This window comes from Centropristis striata, chromosome 22 (assembly GCF_030273125.1).
Source record: "Centropristis striata isolate RG_2023a ecotype Rhode Island chromosome 22, C.striata_1.0, whole genome shotgun sequence".
Classification (NCBI taxonomy): Eukaryota; Metazoa; Chordata; class Actinopteri; order Perciformes; family Serranidae; genus Centropristis; species Centropristis striata.
The window spans coordinates 23424143-23443278 of record NC_081538.1 but is presented as its reverse complement, the minus strand read 5'-3'; the positions used below and the strand labels follow the sequence as shown (position 1 = coordinate 23443278).

Genomic DNA, 19136 nt, shown 5'->3' with positions numbered 1-19136 from the left:
TGCATTATATAATATTATATATATATTTAGGTCATAGAAAGTTTTAGCCTGTTAAACTGTGGTTCAAGGTTTATTATACATTCATGTACGGTTCACAGTTGTAAAAAAGGCTGCAGTTTCTGTGAATTTAGGCTACAAAACCACTGACCTAGGTTCACGGCAAAAAAACTCCTGGTTAAGCATTATAAAAGACAGTTTAAGCAGTAAGTAAATGTACATAAATGCCGAAAGTGAAGTAGCTACCGTGGTGACGTGAGCCACGGAAGTTATGCAAAAAGTTGTTTATTTTTGTTTTTACGTATGAACCCCGTTCCCCTGGGTAAAAGTCTGCCCTTAGTTCGACGCAGATCATTACTACAACATCAGCAAGATGACGGCAGATGACAGTCAAAAATGTTAATGTTTGCTGCCTGTACAAACGCCTTATATTGACGTTTTTGAGGGGAGACCAGACTCAAAAAAGATATACTAATGCATGATTTTTTTGGCATTTGACTGCAGCCGAACTTTACTTAGAATCATCTAACGCTGAGTCATGATCATGCAGGAAGACAAGATTTACACGAGACAATCAGAAAAAGACAAAGTGCAGATGGAGCGGTATATATACTGCAAGACTAATCCATCAGGGAAATGGGGAGCAGGTGAGTAAGTGACCAGAGATGGTCAGGTGATAGAAAAGGCGGGAAAAGGTTAATGCAGGACAGGAGGGAGTGTGTGGATCTGAAGTCCTGACAGCTTAGCTTTGATCAGAGGGTTAAGAGGTTTCATGGACAGGTCATGCATTCTGTATCAAACCCAAACTGATGATTGTATTTAGGCTTTTACATTCCTTATATAATATTTAGATCATATAAAGTTTCAGTCTGTTCTCTGTGCTTTAGTTAGTATGCTTTTGGGGAAATAACAACTCACAAGGTCGAACAAACTTGTAATCAATACGGGCATCAAAAGCAGACGTTTTCAGACATTTTTCTCAGAAGAAAGACGGGCAGCATGTTACGTGCTTCGAATATAATCTCTTCTCTCTTCATCCTTGTTTTAACCATCTTGAGTTGCTAAATGCATTCAATTTTAGCTGTAAATCTTTAATTCCATATAATGTTCACCTTGAATCATCAGATATCAGACACTTTCTGTTATTTCTATTAGGGGGAAAAAAAGCTACTTTATAAATGGTTGCACAAACCTGGATGAAAAATGGCTCAATATAATAAAAGATTATGTTTTTTTGCAGTTGCCACCACCTGACAACATCACTGTGATTGATGTCTTCATTTTGTTGTTAAAGTTTTTCGTGTACGTTCAAATCAGACAAAGATAAACTGTGTCTAAATTCACTTTGCGTGCGGTTATATTAACTCACGATTCACTGCTCATGAGATTTTTTTAAGATGACAGCTCATATCTGTTCATAAATGTAATTCAGAAAAGATGCCAGTCATTGAAAAGGCATTCTTTTCATTTCCTATCCTTGCTTCCTCTCGACTCAGCTATTTATTTTTCTCTAAACATCACGGCGGTGTCACGGGGTGAAGGACAAAATCAGGACGGAGACATTTCCCGGAGAGGTGTGAATGGAATAAGCAAATTTCTGTGCACAAAAGAGAGCCACTTGAGCAGGACTTATCAACAAGAGACACAACAAGCCTTTCTGAGAGCAAATAAAGCAGGCGGGCCTGTCTGATTTCATGTGGAGGGTGAGAATGATGAGATGCGAGGAGATGAGAGCACCTCTCCGTCCTTCAGTTGTTCAGCGTCCAGCTGGGTCCACTCCTCCTCAGTACATCACAGTGCTGGGTGAGTGGGTGGGCGGAGGATACGAACAGAAAGAGACGATGAATGCACAAGGCTTCAAAAGGGATGAGTGCTTTATTCTCTTTTGTTGCCTCCAAAAAAGAAACACTCGGCCTCCAGCAAAACAGTGCAGAGTCTGGTGTGGATTGCAACTGAACAGCTGATTAAAAGGAAAAGTTAAAACGTATTGATGAAAACAGTTGTTGGGTTTTATGCTCAGAGTGAGATGACAAGAATTACACCTCTCACTAGTCTGTGGATCTAGAGTCAGCAGGTGATTCGATTAAATTAGCATAAAGGCTGGAATCAGGGGCAACTCTAGAGCATTTTGTTTAAAGGGCAAGCCCATTATATTCATTATTTGTATTATTCTACATGTTCACAGTGATGTTACATAAGTATGTATCTTTTAGGGCGCTTTCACGACCCAAACTTTAGTCCGTTTCAATCGAACTCTTGTTACGGTTTGTTTGGTTGCTTGTGAATGTACTCTGGTGTGGACCAAAACAACCAAGACCACTTGCAGTGAGGGTCTTGGTCCATTTCCAAACAGACCCTACAGGGGTTTGACTTTACTGTGAATGTAATCCGACCAGAATCTGACCCAATTAAAGGAAATGAAACAAAATGCTAATTTGTCATTGCAGAATTATCAACATCCATCCATCCATTTTCCTCCGATTATCCGGGGCCGGGTCGCGGGGGCAGCAGGATAAGCAGCCTCTCCCCAGCCACAACGAATTATCAGCATATTGCTTAAAATACCTTAATATTTACCTTGGTGGTAGAAGCAGATCGTGGTAGGAGCATCAAGGATCGGCCTCTCTGATTATACAGCTGTCTGATTGCAGCATGTCGAAAACAATGGATCAACACATTATTGACGACCCGGAGCCTCAACAGGAGCTTGTTCTGAGTGTTTCACTCCACATTAGTTTGAATGGAACAACAGAGCAGATTGCACCCGCTACAATCAAAAACGTACTCAGGTTGCGTTCAGTTTCATGTTGCTTTTTTTTTTTTACGGGTTTACATTTTTTACCGCCAACTTTTCAACCAATTGAAAATAATAGTGCGAGCGAGTAGATTTCCAGCCCTCCACCTTTTTTACACGCCCCTTATCAAATTTTTTATTTTTATTTGGTCTGCGTAGATTTCTGCACTGTTAAAGCAAACCAGACTTCATACAAAACAAAAGTATCAATTTCACTCTGATTCGGACTAACCAAATGGACTTGGGTTGTGAAAGCGCCCTAAGTATGTATCTTTTAGCGTCAAAATACTATTTTCACAAGCCCTTCTGAAGTGATTTCCAAATTCAGCACAACTATCAGTGACTCAGCTAGCTAGTGCTACCATTCACAGCTTACAGTGGTGACCAACATACTGGCTGAGTGTGCATTTGCATTTCAGAAATCCAGAAAAGTGTTGTGGACTGTGTTCATGCATGTCTCCAAGCAGCATGCATGGGAATTAACTACACTGATATATTTCTCCCTTTTTAGTTGATGGTCTCAATAAGTTGCTAAATGTGTCACTATAGCTGCTTTTTTAGAAATAAAGTTGCGAAGAGGGTCTGAAAAGTCACAAAAATCTAGTGAAAAAGTGACTGAATTTGCAACACTATTTGTCCCCTGTTTTTATGCTAAGCTAAGCTAAGCCTGTTGTCTGTTGGTATTAGCGCCATACTTACTGCACAGATTTGAGAGTCACTCTTTGCAAGATTTGCTGTCCTGTCAACAAAGTAAATCTTGATTTCTTCCAATTACATATTTGTTACTGCATATGTAATATTTCCCATCATTTTCATGTGTGCACCATTATGATCTACAAAACAACATCCTTTTTAATGAGCAGAGAGGAGTAATTCCACCCTACAAAGAAACTGTGATGGTTAAGCTGAGGGGGGAAAAAAAGTTTCTGTCTCTTTCTGAGCCTGAAGCAACCATGAAGACATGATTTAAGCGGCTTTAAATCTCCCTCCTACTTTTTCTGTCGTTGCCCCAAAACTTTGGAAAGTTACCGCTCCTAAATCTGTATTAAAACTGCATATCTACTGGCCAATTAAACACACGGCTAATGGTTTGAGCTGGCTTAGCTGTGGGGACACTCTCAACTGGGAGCTCTGGATGTTTTTAGAAGTGTTTTTTTTAATTATTATTACTGTCTCGAAAGAGATATTCAGTAAGCCAGGCTGCTGTGCCAATTGCATTCAATCAGTGTCAAACATAAAGTCTGCAAGGAAAAGGAAAGAAAAATGCACACTGTAGCAATGGTACCGAAAAAGTCTATAAGCTGCTGCAGCAATGATGACGAAATGTGTGAAATATGTGTCTCTCGAGTACTTTAGTTAGCGAGATGGTAAATCTCCAGACAGTTGAGATTTGTGTTTCACCTGGACAACTCGATTCCCTTTGATTGCTTCATTAATTAAATCAATTCAGCCTCTAATTCCAGGCTCGAGGCCTTTATTACTGATCTTAATGGAGACAGGGACTATCAGGGCTGTATGGGCTCCAGAGAAAATAATGGAAGCTGATGATGAAGTGACTTTGGATATATTAAGTCATACTTACACTGTACAGCGTGCTGAGGAAGTATCCTCTAGCAAGAATTTGATTTGAAATGCCTCCTGTGTGTGTGAGAGGAGCCGGCCATCTGCCAGATTGTTTTTTTGTTCGCGGGAAACCGAGATAAAGTTGTGAAGGTCGATGTGCTGCGAGGCCCGCGAGGCGACGGCATGCATGCTGAGGAGCTGCCTTTTAGCTTCGAGTTGCTAGAATACAACAACAGGATTAAAACAGGCAGCGGGAGAGAGGCGGGAGAAATGAGCAGAAATGAATGTGGAGAAGGAAGATTCATATGAATATGGAAGAAAGAACAGGAGTGCGGATGCTGCCTGGAGGGAGCGTCAGAGACCTCAAAGTGCCAAGATACTTGCCTGCTGCTGGGGAATTTGGATACACATCTGCAAAAGCTTGTGACAGAAGCCCTCCCCGCCTTACTTTTTCATCCACCCTTTTCTCGATCTACCTCACACGTTCTAAATGATGCCGACTTGACAGCGAGGCACCTGTGGCAACGCATCTGTGGATCAGTGGGCACGAGGTGTCTCTTTCTCTGTTCGTCTGCCATTAGCTTCCCAAGCTTCGGCTAACAAGCTCCTGGGCGCTTTGTTCTGAATGTACAAGGAGCAAGGAGCTCACGGTTCAAAGGAACCCCACAGCCAGCGAGCTACATCAACCAGCTGGTAGAGACGCAGAGGGTGAAAGTTGTCTGGCTGCTCCTCCGGTGTGAACTTGGATGTGTTAATCCGTGTGCTTAGAAAGCCAGAGAAGTTCTCGTGCGGAGTCTAAATCCCCCGGCCCCGACTCAATCCTAACGCTTTGTTACAGACGTCCCTGAAAGGAGAAGGTGCAGCAAAAGGTTCACATTGTAGAAAGCCGACTTCATGATCATTTTGTAGTACTTTTAAAATCCATTTCCTCCTTTGCATTCATTGAGAGTGTATTGACTTGAAGCCAGTGCAGGCTGCAAGACTTTTGCTCTTAAACAAGACGCTGACAAGCAGCTGCTGCCGTGTTGATGTGGGGCTTTGGCTGCTGTTAAACCCTTTTCAAAAGTACTATCATGGGCTTTTTTATTTGTAAGGTAAATATTAGAAAATTATACATTTTTTAAATACATAATTTCAAAGAATTAATTTATTCGTATATAATCTGCAAGTATTTTTCAGTTATGGGTGGATTTTTGTAATTATATAGATCGGCGGATTTTTTACCCAGGAGAACGGGGTGTGAAAACAAAATTAAACAACTTTATACGTAACTTACAATTTTTACGTAACATTCGTGTCTCACGTCATCCTCGTAACTACTTCACTTCCAGCATTAAATTACATTTATTTCCTGTTGAAACTGTCTTTTATAACGTATAACCAGGAAGTTTTTTGCTCTAAACCTACAATAGTGGTTTTGTAACCTGAATTCACCGAAACTGCAGCCTTTTCACAACCACAAACCGTACACATATGTATAATGAAGTGTGTGCTATTTTTACGATCATTACAATATGCTCATTTCTAGAGATTTTGTTGGGTGGAATCAAAAGTTTGGGGTCACCAAGAAAATGTCTGTGTTGTGGTTTTTATTCATGAAATGAGTTACAACCTGTACAAATCTCCAACTTTACCTCCAGATACTCAACCAGACTGAGGAAGGATCATTTTATTGCTTCTCAAATCAGCACAAAACCGTTTTCAGAACAGTTTTCAACTTTTAGAACAATCCACGAAACGCTCATTTTGAGAAAACGCTCATATGTGTCATGTGTTGTGGATGGTACTGACAAGCGGTCTATTCTGTTGTTTAGGTTGGAGATCTTGTTGGGTGGTGAGTGTGGATTTCTCAGATAGCTGAATTAAATGAAGAGTTGACTATGATTGATTTGTGGACGAGTGGACACGTCTCAGAAATAATACGAGATCGCCTCACTTAACACTTAAGTGACAGTTTGAACACTTTACTGAAAATTGCTACCACAGTACTGTAGACACATTACATTTCCCATAAAGGCTGTTACTCAAGTGACAATGAAAATGTTTTTTGTTTTTAAGATTTCCCAACCCAGTCGCCCCAATAAAATTATGGCATTGTGCATTTCTGCAAACCACAGATATGTTGAATCTCGACTTTTCTGAACTGCAACCCGTTCGACACTTTGACCCCTTGGAGTCACTTTTTAAATGGCCCAATGCGTCAAACTATGATATGCTTATGTGGTTAACATTGTGAATCCAAACAAGAGCTCCTTGTTTAGCTTTTGGGGGGAAAAAATCATGGTTTGTGTTAAAAAAAAAAAAGGTTTGTTACGTATAAGTTTCACTTTTCAAGTCCATTTTTTTCTGGCTGGATTTCCTCTTTCTGCTTTTCCAAACATGATAAATGTATTTCAGTGCTGAAGTTTCTTTCTTGACCTTTTGGAAACAGCATTTGTAACAAAAGCTCAAAAGGTCCACATACTTTTGGAGCTGTCAGCGGCAGCTAATGGTCTTTATGATAAATGTAGATTTCTATATTTTACTTGTACAGTTTTCTGCATTTGCAAGTTTCTATTAGTGTGTGTTTTATTTCTTGACTGAACCTTCCAACAACCTTTACTAATCAAATGTTTTAAGGATGTAGAGGATTAGATTTGAGCCCATTACTTTACTAAAGGAGGCAGGTCATGTATAAGATAAATGTATAAGATTAAGATATCCTTTATTAATCCCACAACGGGGAAATTTCAAGTGTTACAGCAGCAAAGTGGGAAAAAAGGCAAAAAACAACAAACAGTAAACAGCAGTATAACCTACAAATATAAGCAAATAAAAAAAGTAAAAAAATATAATAAAGTATTAACAATTTACATTATAAACAAGTAGAAATATAAAAAGAATTACCAATAAAAACAAAAATAAAATAAACTTTAGGAACATTATATACATGACAGAGTCGGCAGTTTGCTGTAACAGCTGGCCACGAGTTCAGCACCATTTTACAAGAAATATAATTATAAATGTATTGCTCTACAGATACCAGATGCCAAATACATACTTTAAAATTGAATTTGTAACACTTTCAAATTAAGTAATGTATTCTAAATACTTTGGTTTACTTGCACTTGATGGAAAATGCATGCCTCATAAATTTTAGAGCAAATAAAAAATTTGAACTCTTACTCTGCTGAACAACATGTGTTTCCCATTGATTCAACCCAGTTTTACATCTAGTTTAATGTCTGGAGATAATGATGTACATGCAGGCGTGTTTTCAGGGTTTCTGGGTAGATATAGCAGTAAGGTGATGAGTAAGTATTCCTATCTTGCTTCTCTTCCTTCAGGCAACAGTTGCAGCCTTTGCAGCCAGTGAAGGTCACTCCCACCCGCGAGTGGTGGAGCTCCCCAAGACGGAGGAAGGGCTGGGCTTCAACGTGATGGGCGGCAAGGAGCAGAACTCACCTATCTACATCTCCCGCATCATCCCCGGAGGCGTGGCGGAGAGGCACGGCGGCCTAAAGCGAGGAGACCAGCTCCTGTCCGTCAACGGCGTGGTGGGTCTGACTACATTTAGTTATGGAGAGAGAGGCTCCATATATATGGTTGGGAGCAAGAGTGCAGATAAGCTTTTCTGCCCTCATTTATTATTAAAGCCAGCTTCTAAAAAGATATATCCTCAACTGGAATATTTTTTCGCAACTTCTCTTCACCCTTTGATGCACAACATGGGTCTAAAGTGACCCGATATGTATGAGTTTTTATCTGCTATATTTTTGCAATAAATTATTTTCATCATTCAGTATTCCAGGTTTTCCTCAATTAGTTTGTTTTTGATCATCATACATCCTAATTTTATGTTTTAATTTATTATTTTTTTAATAAAATCCCCTTTTTGTGTCACTACTCTTCTAATGCACAACATGGGTGAAAAATGACCCATATCCATTTTTAGCTCAGTAGCTTGCTAAGCTAACTACTTAGCTAACTTCTTGGCTAAGTAGTTAGCTAAGTAGCTTGCTAAGATAACTACTTAGCTAACGTCTTGGCTAAGTATTTAGCTAAGTAGCTTGCTAAGCTAACTACTTAGCTAACTTCTTGGCTAAGTATTAAGCGAAGTAGCTTGCTAAGCTAACTACTTAGATAACTTCTTGGCTAAGTAGTTAGCTTAGCAAGCTACTTAGCCAAGTAGTCAGCTATGTAATACAAAAACTTTTTTTCTTCATAAAGTATGAGGAAATATGTTGTTATCATAAAACAAGATATTTAAAGAATACTTGGAATATTCAATCATAAAATAATTTGATTTCGAAAGATAAAGCATAGAAACACACAGCAGCATTAAATAACATGAGAAATGAATGAGGGTCATTTTTGACCCATGTTGTGCATTAGAGGGGGGGTCAGTATGTTGTGCATCAAAGGGTTAAAATGGAGCAATGTATGGCACGTTTTCACATAATATCACAGGGTAATAAAAATAGAGGAAATATTCTTTTGTTCCAAAGAGGAGAGGAAAATATATTCAAATGAGCTCCATTTAAAATTCCACCATCTCTGTCTCTCAACCCCCTGCAGAGCGTGGAGGGCGAGCACCACGAGAAGGCGGTGGAGCTGCTGAAGGCGGCCAAAGACAGCGTGAAGCTGGTGGTTCGCTACACGCCCAAAGTGCTGGAAGAGATGGAGGCCCGCTTCGAGAAGCTCCGCACGGCCCGACGGCGCCAGCAGCAGCAGATCCTCATGCAGCAGCAGCAACAGCAGAACGTGGCGTCTCAGCAGAACCACATGTCGTAGGTGAGGCGCTTCATTGCTTTAAGGGTGAGGGGCGGACTAGAGGGGGCGGAGCCAGGAGCACGAGGTAAGGCACCGCCGGAGACGATGGCGATGGTATGAATGAAGAGCCGGTCCCAAGTTTTAATGGGCTGAAAAAATACCAAACAATCTTAATTTATGTCGAAATTTGATGACTTTTCATAAAGTTTTTAATCCTTATTTATTGTTGTTATTTATACACCTTGAAGGTCGGGGTAATGGTTCGTATTTTCTGCTTAGCTGAAATGCCAAAGTAGTTCAAGACTCATTTTCTCCTTTCAGTTTTTCTGAACTGTGAGGAGGGAAAATCCAGATATTCACAAAGTTTTTCTTTTAAGACAATTTGTTTCTTTGTGGAATATATATTTGGGGCTTTAAATATTATATATTATATATATGTAAAGCAGCATTATTTGCTGCTTTATTTTTTAAGTTAAGTTAGTAATGGCGGGTTATTTTTTACCCTTAGGACAAGGGGAGTTCATAGAATATTAAGACTACTAAGGTTAAAGTTCCAATAATCTGGAAAAAATAGATTTCCATGTCTTTTTTCATTATAATGAAGGTCTATGTGTTATATTAATACTGTAAAATAATAGTAAAACAAAAAATAACGCTCAAAATAATGTTCATACGTCCGACTTTCACACAGGAGAATGAGGTTCATGTCCCATGTGAGAACAAAAGTAAACTTAAACATCGCTGAACATCCATTCATCATGTTTCTACATAACACTGTCAGTACAGGTAGTCATGTCATCCTCGTAACTACTTCACTTCTAGCATTTACGTGTATTTTTTTACTTTTAAAACTGTCTTTTATAACACCTTACCAGGAAGATTTTTGCCCTGAACCTAGATCAGTGGTTTTTGTAGTCTAAATTAAACAAATTGCAGCCTTGTTAAATGACCAAATGCGTCAAACTATGATATGCTTATGCGGTGAACATTGTGAATCCAAACAAGAACTACTTGGTTAGCTTTAGGGGGAAAAAAATCATGGTTTGTGTTAAAAACAAGGTTTGTTACGTACAAGTTTCCCTTTTCAAGTACATTTTTTCTGGCTGGATTTCCTGTTTCTGCTTTTCCAAACACGATAAATGTATTTTAGCTCTGAAGTTTCTTTCTTGACCTTTTGGAAACAGCATTTGTAACAAAAGCTCAAAAGGTCCACATACTTTTGGAGCTGTCAACCACAGCTAATGGTCTTTTTAAACTGTCTTTTATAACACCTTACCAGGAAGTTTTTTGCCCTGAACCTAGATCAGTGGTTTTTGTAGTCTAAATTCAACAAATTGCAGCCTTTTTTTCTCCTTTTTTTTTTTTTTTACAACCGTGAACAGTACACGTATTACGACTTGCACCCTGTTTTTAGAGCGCTCCGTGAACAGTGAAACAATTATTTGGATAATTCTGACAAACGTTCATATTGCTTGTTATGGGTGGTATTGACATATTCTGTCGTTTAGGTTGGACATCTTGTTGGCAGCTAGAATGATATCAGAGCAGACTGGGCTGTTTCAGGAGGGGACCTTAAAGAGACAGTCTCTAAAACAGAGCGTTTCAGACAGAGAGGGAACGTTCAGATAGACAGTATGAGAAAAATTATGTGTTTTTTGAACATTAAAGCATGTAAACATGTTCTAGTAGAAACCCAAATTACAAGATTCTACAAAAAAATAAGCATAATATGTCCCCTTTAACTATTTTTGGAAAGTGTGCTAGTACTTGCTTGAATACTGGACATTTTGGAAAGCAGTTATTTCCTTTTTTCCTGAAAGTTAGATGAAAAGATTGAGGTAACTCTAATAGGTGGAGGCTACAGTTAGCAGGTCACTCTGTTCACATAAAAATGTGAAAATAATTACCTGTTTACCACACTAAAGTAACACAAAAACACCACAAAATTGGTTAAAAAACAAGCTGTGTGAGTGCTCTGTGAGCTTTCAAGGCTCTTATAAGAGGATTTTTTCATCTTTGGACAGAGCCAAACCAGCTGTTAGCTGTTATTAGCATCTAGTGGACAGACCTGAGAGTGGTATCGATCATCTTGTCTAACTCTTGCCAAGAAATGGTGTAGGTGCATTTCCTAAAATGTCAACTTTCTCCTTTAACATTTACAGTACATTACCCACAACCCAAATTATGATGAATTCATAGCCATTTAAAAAGTTTTCCAACAAAATAACTCATCATAGTGCATTTAACAAAAGGCTCTTAGCTGTCCGGTAGCTTTATTTTGGCTCAGAGTTTCAGTCTGGGCAGCTGATCCTGGACTGGTCAACATGGATATTTTTCTTTTATTTGACAGAATTTTGGATTTAAAGTATATGCCATTTTCGGAGGGAATGGTGGAATCAGATATCCACATAGAGCATTACTTTTTTATCATTTTCCTCCTGAGCTCAGCCTTGGACTAAGACCTCCCAGCTGTTCCAGTTTCAAGGTGACCTGACTTCTGTCAGAAAATCCTGCAGGCAGTATGATTAGCATCTTTTTAATCTCCTCTTGAAAGCTTACTTTTCTATAATCTTTTGTTTTCTCATTTCTTCACTCCATCCCTTGTAACTTTTCCATCAAATGTGGACGAAAACAGTTTTTCCTGAGTGTTGCTGAAAGTGTCAAAAGCAACACATCTTTTTTTGCAAGCACACAGCAGAGCAATATAGATAGAGAGAAATGAAGTGGAAGCTGGCTCCACTCTCCTTTTGAGTTTTTTTCGCCATGCTCTCCTTTTGCCTCGCAACCACTTTTATTGGCGGGTGTGCAGGTAGCGCTTACACATTTACGTCCCAGCACGAAGCCGAAAAAACCTCTCTGTGGTGTATTTTGCAAACTCAGCAAGCCGGAATCCTCCGCGCAAACTTTACTGCCTCTTCTGTTGTAAAGGCTGTAAATTATTCAAGCTTAAACCGATTACATCTGTGGCTCTGCAGGTATACGCCAATAAGTAGATACAGCCTGCAATGATGTTACTTGGAAGCTCCAGCTGGATGGAGGGTCTACGGTACATACCTCTGCTTGAAACAATATTTTTGCAGAACAAAGCTCTGCACTGCCAGTCAAAACCAAAGCATGCTTTCAACTTCTCAGACACTAATCACACCACTGGGCTAAATCATATCATGCAACGCCTAATTCTGCCCGGGCCCCACCAATTATTTAAGCCTTTCACTGACGTAACGGAGGCGGGAACGCATCCAGGATCTCTGTGTCACTGCCCGTTTGATCCTAAATCCCCCAAGCGTATCTCTTGTCTTGCACTTGGCACGCCGCGGCTTGGGAAGGTATTTGGGAGCTTGTAACAGTGTGTAATGGTGGAGCTTCAGACGGGGGAACTGAGCAGGGATCATGTTTTATCAATGCCGGCATGCTGACCGCAGAGATTTGCTTCGGCGGCCAAGAGGCTGCTGACCAAGTGACACGGACAAACAGAAGAGAATGCAACATAAGCCGCGGGTTAGCCCGGTAATCATCTGTCTCTGTCAACCGTCTCCCTGACTGCGTCTCTCTCTCCAAACAATGCATTACACAATCATAGCGGGAGTGAGGTTTTGATGACTTTGATCAATAATTAGTAGGTGATAAATATATGTAAGATATGCCACTTCTGCTCTTTTATCCAGAGAGTAAATGTGTTGGTTTATAAAGAGTAGTTCAGGCAAGTTGACATGTAACACAGGTGCATCTCAATATATTAGAATATAGTTAAAGTCAAATAGCACCAACCAAGTATTGAGTGCATATATATGGACATACTCTTCAGAAGCCAACATTTCCATATTAAACATACTTGACTTACATGAATTTTGAGTTAAAATATCACTCATCCTGCTGACACCACCCATTCAAAAAATTTGTTATTAAATGAAAAGAGCCCCTCTCCCTCCAAAAAGTCCCATTCAACATGTAAATGAATTGAACATGTGATTGAGGAATGCACAGTGCATGTAGGGGGCGTGGCCTCACCAGCCCTGCTGTGTGCATGTGATTGAAGAATAGCAGATCTTCAACAGAGTATTAGTGGGGTCTTAAAAAGTCTTAGAACGTCTACAACTCAATGTATAAATGTTAACTTTATTTAAAACAAATGCATAATTTTCAGACTCACTTTTAAATGTTTCTATTTTTGAGAATGCTATAAGATAAATACAAAACAGAACTAAGTTACTTTGCAAGTAATTCCAGGCCTTCAATTTTCCTTCTTGTCTTTTGTACTTTTTTGCGAGTATGGATTTGGAAGATATGGAAACCTGCAGAGACCCTGTTCAAGTGTACTTGGATGTACTTGGATGAGAGTTTTAGTCAAGATTACTATATTTAAGTTCTCTGTTAAGGGCCAACCTTCAGTTTTGTATATTCTCTGTTTATTCCCATAAATTCCCATTAATTTCCATGTAAGGTTTCCAACTTTGAAAATTCCAGAAATTTTGTCACTTAGTGACTCCAACCACACCAACTATATAGATTTCCATAATACGTTTTGAGTCTTTTTTCTTCAGTTTTTCTTGTCAGTTTTCTGCTGTAGTTGAAAGTGTGTGCACCTTTGAGTCCTTTTTAGTGGGTATAACTCCAAAGTTTTGTCTTTGAGAAGTTTATTGCAAGGCTCCAGCATAACCTCTCTCTAATACAAAGCATTCACAGGGTCTCTCTTGCATAAATGCTCTGTGTGCCTGTGTAACAAATGAACAGTCACTAAATGTCCCACGCTGCAGGAGCCAACATTGTCTCTGCACTCTAGTGTTGCAATGAGCACAGCAGGTCTACTGCACACGTGTCTCAACAAACCTATTTTAATTAGCAGAGAAATGCATGAGAAATAATAACACTTTAGCTCTAAAATGAACTATAAAAACATGAATAAAGTCATATTGAGTAAAAGAAACAATTGAAAGTAAAATACAAGTTAATAGAAAAGAAAAAGTATGCAAATGTGTCACCTAGAAATTATGTTCTCTTACAACAAAACTGCATTTTTGGTTATGTTTAGGAAACTAAATCATGGGTTGGGTTAAAAATAAGTGTGTTTGTTATCTATGTGACATAAGTTAAATAGGAGTGAAGTAAGAGTCAGAAAATGCTGCACAAAGTTTCATAAAAACTTTAAAAGACAGACATAAAAGACACGACATCACAGATAAGAAAATACACACGAAAGCAAAATTAGAAATCATGGTTTAAAAGGAACTTTATGCTTGATAAGCCCGAGGTAATTTCCCTTAGTATTGAGGTTTATGTACACAAGAAAAGGTTCCTCATTGCTGGTTTCACACCCAAAAATCTCACCATTTTGAGATTGAACGTGCCCCAGTGCACCATTGAGCACATGCCTCAACAAACTTCTCTAATTAGCAGATTAATCATAAAAATAGATTCAATTTAAGCTCCGAAGCATAAAAATATCAACACGTTTACTTTACACTTGTTCAAAATACCTTTACATCACATTTATAGCAAAAACATCAACATTAACAGAGCTGAGGAAACACCTTGTGAAGGAAAGGTCGAGCAGGAAGTAGAGTCACAGGAAGTGCTACACACTCAGTTTAGAAAATAAAAGCATTGCTATAGATCCTCTTAAAACACCCTTATATTGTAAAATGTAAAAAAACTACCTGAAAATATATTTTCTCCCATAAAAACATGGTAGCATTATCTAAGGAAGTGTAAGAAAAGTTTGAAATCTACACCACATGTATACCCTTCAAAATAAAAGCCTCTAACTAACTAATAAATCCACACTGGATTTTCGAGGATTTTTTATGTCTTATAACATAATTATGTTTAATTACTAACATAATTTAGTGCAAACATTTACCCAATACTACACCTGTGATTTGTGCATGATGGGTAACCAGTGGAAGTCTTTCTGTAATGTTTATAAGTATATAGCCTGTCTTCTCTACATGTTGAGCATTTTGTTTTAATAAAGGAATAACTTGTATTCTGCATGATATTTGGGTAGTCTGATGGCACAAGACTGCCTTAAAAGGATTGTTCAGATTTTTTGTAGCAGGGTTTGCAAGGTGGTTATCCATAGTCAGTTCATTATCTACAGTAGATGGTGGTCAGCTATTAATATTTAAATAATTAAAAGCTCAAATAAAACAGTAAAATCATGATCATCATCTTGTAACCATGATGGGAATTAAGATTTTATGATAACAAAAGGCTCTTATATTCTGTAGTCGAAACACAAATTCTCTACATTAACACTTTCTTATATATTAATGGTGTGAAAGCTCTTGTTTGTAATTTTAACAAACTGCCGATAACACACTGACTACTGATACGAACTCATATAAAAAAAAAATCCAAACTACCCCTTTAAAAAAGGGTTTGTTTTGCAAAAAAAAAAGCATAAAAACTGGACCTGCTTTGAGAATAAAACAGCAATTAAAAGCTTAAATAAAACAGTAAAATCATCAGAGAATATAGAATTAGCTTTAAAAGTCTGACCTCTAAGGCCCCGCTCTCAGTTTGTTGTTGTTTTTTCTTCTTTTAATGATCTGCAGGTTGTTCCAAAAGAAGAAGAAGTGAACGGGAACCGAAAAGGTGGATCTCAAAGACCATCTGTTTGCGTTGAGGATCCCAAAGGAATCTCTCTCTCTCTCTCTCTCTCTCTCTCTCTCTCTTTTCTCTCTCTCTCTTTTCTCTCTCTCTCTCTCTCTCTCTCTCTTTTCTCTCTCTCTCTCTCTCTCTCTTTTCTCTCTCTCTCTCTCTCTCTCTCTCTCTCTCTCTCTCTCTCTCTCTCTCTCTCTCCATCGCGGAGGAAAACCAACAAGTAGAAGACTCTTTTACTTCCCTTCCAGTGTACCACCGATTACTGAGCAAAAACAAAGAGAGCCGTCCGTCCCGAAATTGGTGCTTTGAAAAACAAGTCTGAGGGAGCCTAGCACTGAAAGTCGTCCATTCTGACTTTGTATTCCCTTTTATAAGTTGTTCTCCCCGGTTGTGACTCTTACTAAAAACTCCCTTATCTTGTGTTTGTTGTTTTGTTTACAGTCCTTCATTTTTGATTGCTTATACCGACATCCATCACACCGTGGCAACCTTTGCCATTTTTGCCATAGATATCATTTGTACAGTGGTGTTTCTATTGATTCTTTCAACTGGTGCTCGTGTCTATCTCTGTATGAATGACCATCTGGTTTTCTTTCTCTTTTTTTTTTTTTCGTGTCAAACTTGTCCCGTTTTGGATAAACGTGAACTCTTTTTTACCTTCTATATTGTAGCAGGAAAAGATTTTGTATCTTGTAGGTTTAGCAATAACACACATTCTTCAGTTTTCACTAAAAAAAATTCACGATCGGATAGTTTACCGGATATAGGCGCAACATGTAAATCACTGTAAAGCAAACTGGGTCTTATGTACTGTAAGGCAGCTTCTGTGTCCAAATCTGTGCCATTTAAAGAGATTATAGAGTCACAGGTGGCATGAATAATCAACGTGCAATAATTATTAAAGAGACTTTAAAGCTTCTCCCAACTGAGATTTATCTAGAAAATATGTTACGAAGAGATTTTAACTATAATCGGTGTCCCTATTCCCGACAGACAAACAGAATGTCACCAGTTTTCGTTTAAACAAAGTGGGAATTAAAATCAAAAAATAGTTATTTTCTTGTCTATTTTATAGTTTATGAGATCAGATATTTAACATAAAGTTTTATGGTTCCTTTTGGATATTATGTATTCTTTCTAAGATCATTATTTAAAAAATCTATTCCTTGTATAGCAGCTGGATATTAGCACGTCTGTTCCTTTTCTGTTTTTGACAATCTTTTTTTTTGAGACTGAGTGGAATGTTTTCACTTTCTTTCTTTCTGTTTTCCTCCGTACCTGTAAGGGAAAATCTGTTTTTAGAGTTTAAGTGGTTAATCCGCCAGGTTTTGGCTTTCTATCGCCTCCATCTTTGGTGCTAAGCGCTCCTTGTTGTGTTGTTTTATTTCATTTCCCAGGGAACTTGTGTCTCTGATTTTGTGTTTTTATTTCCTGTAGGTGGCGCTCTTTTCTTTCTTTGTTCAACCACGCAGGCTTTACCTCTTTTTCTTCTTCTATTTACCATTAAAAAAATAAAAACGCACCACTTTTCTGTATGCCAGAGGATTTTATTTCCCCCCCAGCGAATAAAAATCTGTCATTAAGTTGCATTTTTATTGAAAAAGTTGCAGATTATTTACAGAAAGTGATCCATCTTCTCTGATCTACATTACATCTAAATGCACAAGTCCAGCAGAGAAAATTCCTCCTACATGCATAATATGTGCCACGCTGCCAGATATTCCCATTTCCTAAACAACCTGTCAGCACTGAGGTGACTTAATGCCCGAGCTTTACGTCTCCTCGTGTTTTATGGGATATTCACTCACTCGTCAAGCAGAACATCTCAACACAACAGATCCCTTTTTGTATCTTTAAATCACAGGTACTCTTTCTTAATTGACTTACATTTTTGAAGCTGATGGTCCTGTACTTACCGTAAAGATGAAAAAAAAAAAAAGACAACAAACTGTTGATATGCAATTGTTATACATACTATATTTGTATAAATAAATCTATGTGCTTGTGTACAGTGAATGGTCTGTGGATCCTTCCTTCATACTGCTTCTTTATGCTGTCATTTACTATTATACGTAGGGCTGCAAAGGGGGGGAATATTTCCGGTAAATTTTTTCAGAAATTTGGAAGTTAAGTGGGGGAATTTTGGAAATATTCCAAATTGGAAACTTTCCATGGGAATTTCTGCGAATTAACTGTATGATATCCAAACATAAATATAAACATTTTGTTCTGTCATACGCAGACATCCATGCAAAACAAAATAAGTTAAAAACAAGTTTTAATCAAGTTTTAATTATTTCCTTGAACAATGAAAACAGGAAATATCAAAACATCACTCAAAAATTAAGTAAATTACCCCCATTTATTCCCATAAATTCCTGTTAATTCCCATGAAAAGTTTCCAGCACATAAAATTCCGGGAATTAATCCCCATAAATTCATGTTAATTCCCATAGAAAGTTTCCAACTTTAAAAATTCCGAGACATCTGTTTATTCCCACAAATTCCCATGGAGAGTTTCCCACTTTGAAAATTCAGAGAATTCTGTTTATTCCCACAAATTCCCGTTAATTCTCATGGAGAGTTACCCACTTTGAATTTTCCAGGAATTCCATTTATTCCCATAAATACTAAAAGTAGCTAAATAATGAGTCTTGAAATTAAAAAATCTTACCATAAATCACTCATGCAGGTTTTAGTCACACTTAACAATAACCATCATTTATAAATGGTAAACAAATAGTTTATTGATGTTTAATAATCATTTATAAACCGTATATAGGCCATATCGAATGGTAAATACATAATTTATTAATGTTTAACTAACTAAATAATTTATAAATGGCAAATAGATGTTATATTAAAGTAAGCTTATAGTTACTTTACCATACACAAATAATTAAATTCTAATTAATAGTGTTAGTTGCACTCATTTTAACATTTTTAACACCATATTAACCCTATAAAGCCTGAACCATGAAATAATTGCCAGAAAATTCAATTTTTTTTAAAACCAAGTGCTTATTAACTTGCTGACGAATTTTAAAAAATAAATAAATTGCATATATGAATTCTAATTTGTATCAGATTTGATACATCAGGTCTTTTTGTAAAATTTGTTGCTCACAGTTTGTTTTTCTTGAACTAACAAAAACATCAAACAACAACATTTTTAACTTTTCCTTTTTCCTCAAACATGCAAAATACATATTTTTTCCATATATATCATACATCTGCTGATATGAAGTTTTTTAATGCAGCAATGACTGATCCACTCGTGGAACCTGCATATCATTTTTGCTATATCCGGTATTTTTGTGCAATTTGTTGCTCAGTTTGTTTATCTTCAACACATGTATACATCAGGTTTTTGATGATGTATAGGTCTCAAAAATTACTGTATCTAATATGATACACTTGGCTTTAT

The 19136-nt window shown here is 37.7% G+C and overlaps 1 protein-coding gene across 1 annotated transcript in view; it reads left to right on the top strand.

Moving 5' to 3' along the window:
• lin7a (lin-7 homolog A (C. elegans)) overlaps nt 1-15795 on the top strand; it is a 58665-nt gene extending 42870 nt beyond the window's left edge. The window contains exons 4-6 of the mRNA XM_059325875.1: nt 7681-7890; nt 8912-9127; nt 15661-15795. Of these exons, the coding sequence (XP_059181858.1) occupies nt 7681-7890; nt 8912-9127 (426 nt within the window). The 3' untranslated portion in view covers nt 15661-15795. The remainder of the gene's footprint in view (nt 1-7680; nt 7891-8911; nt 9128-15660) is intronic.
• Nucleotides 15796-19136: the final 3341 nt, after the last annotated feature.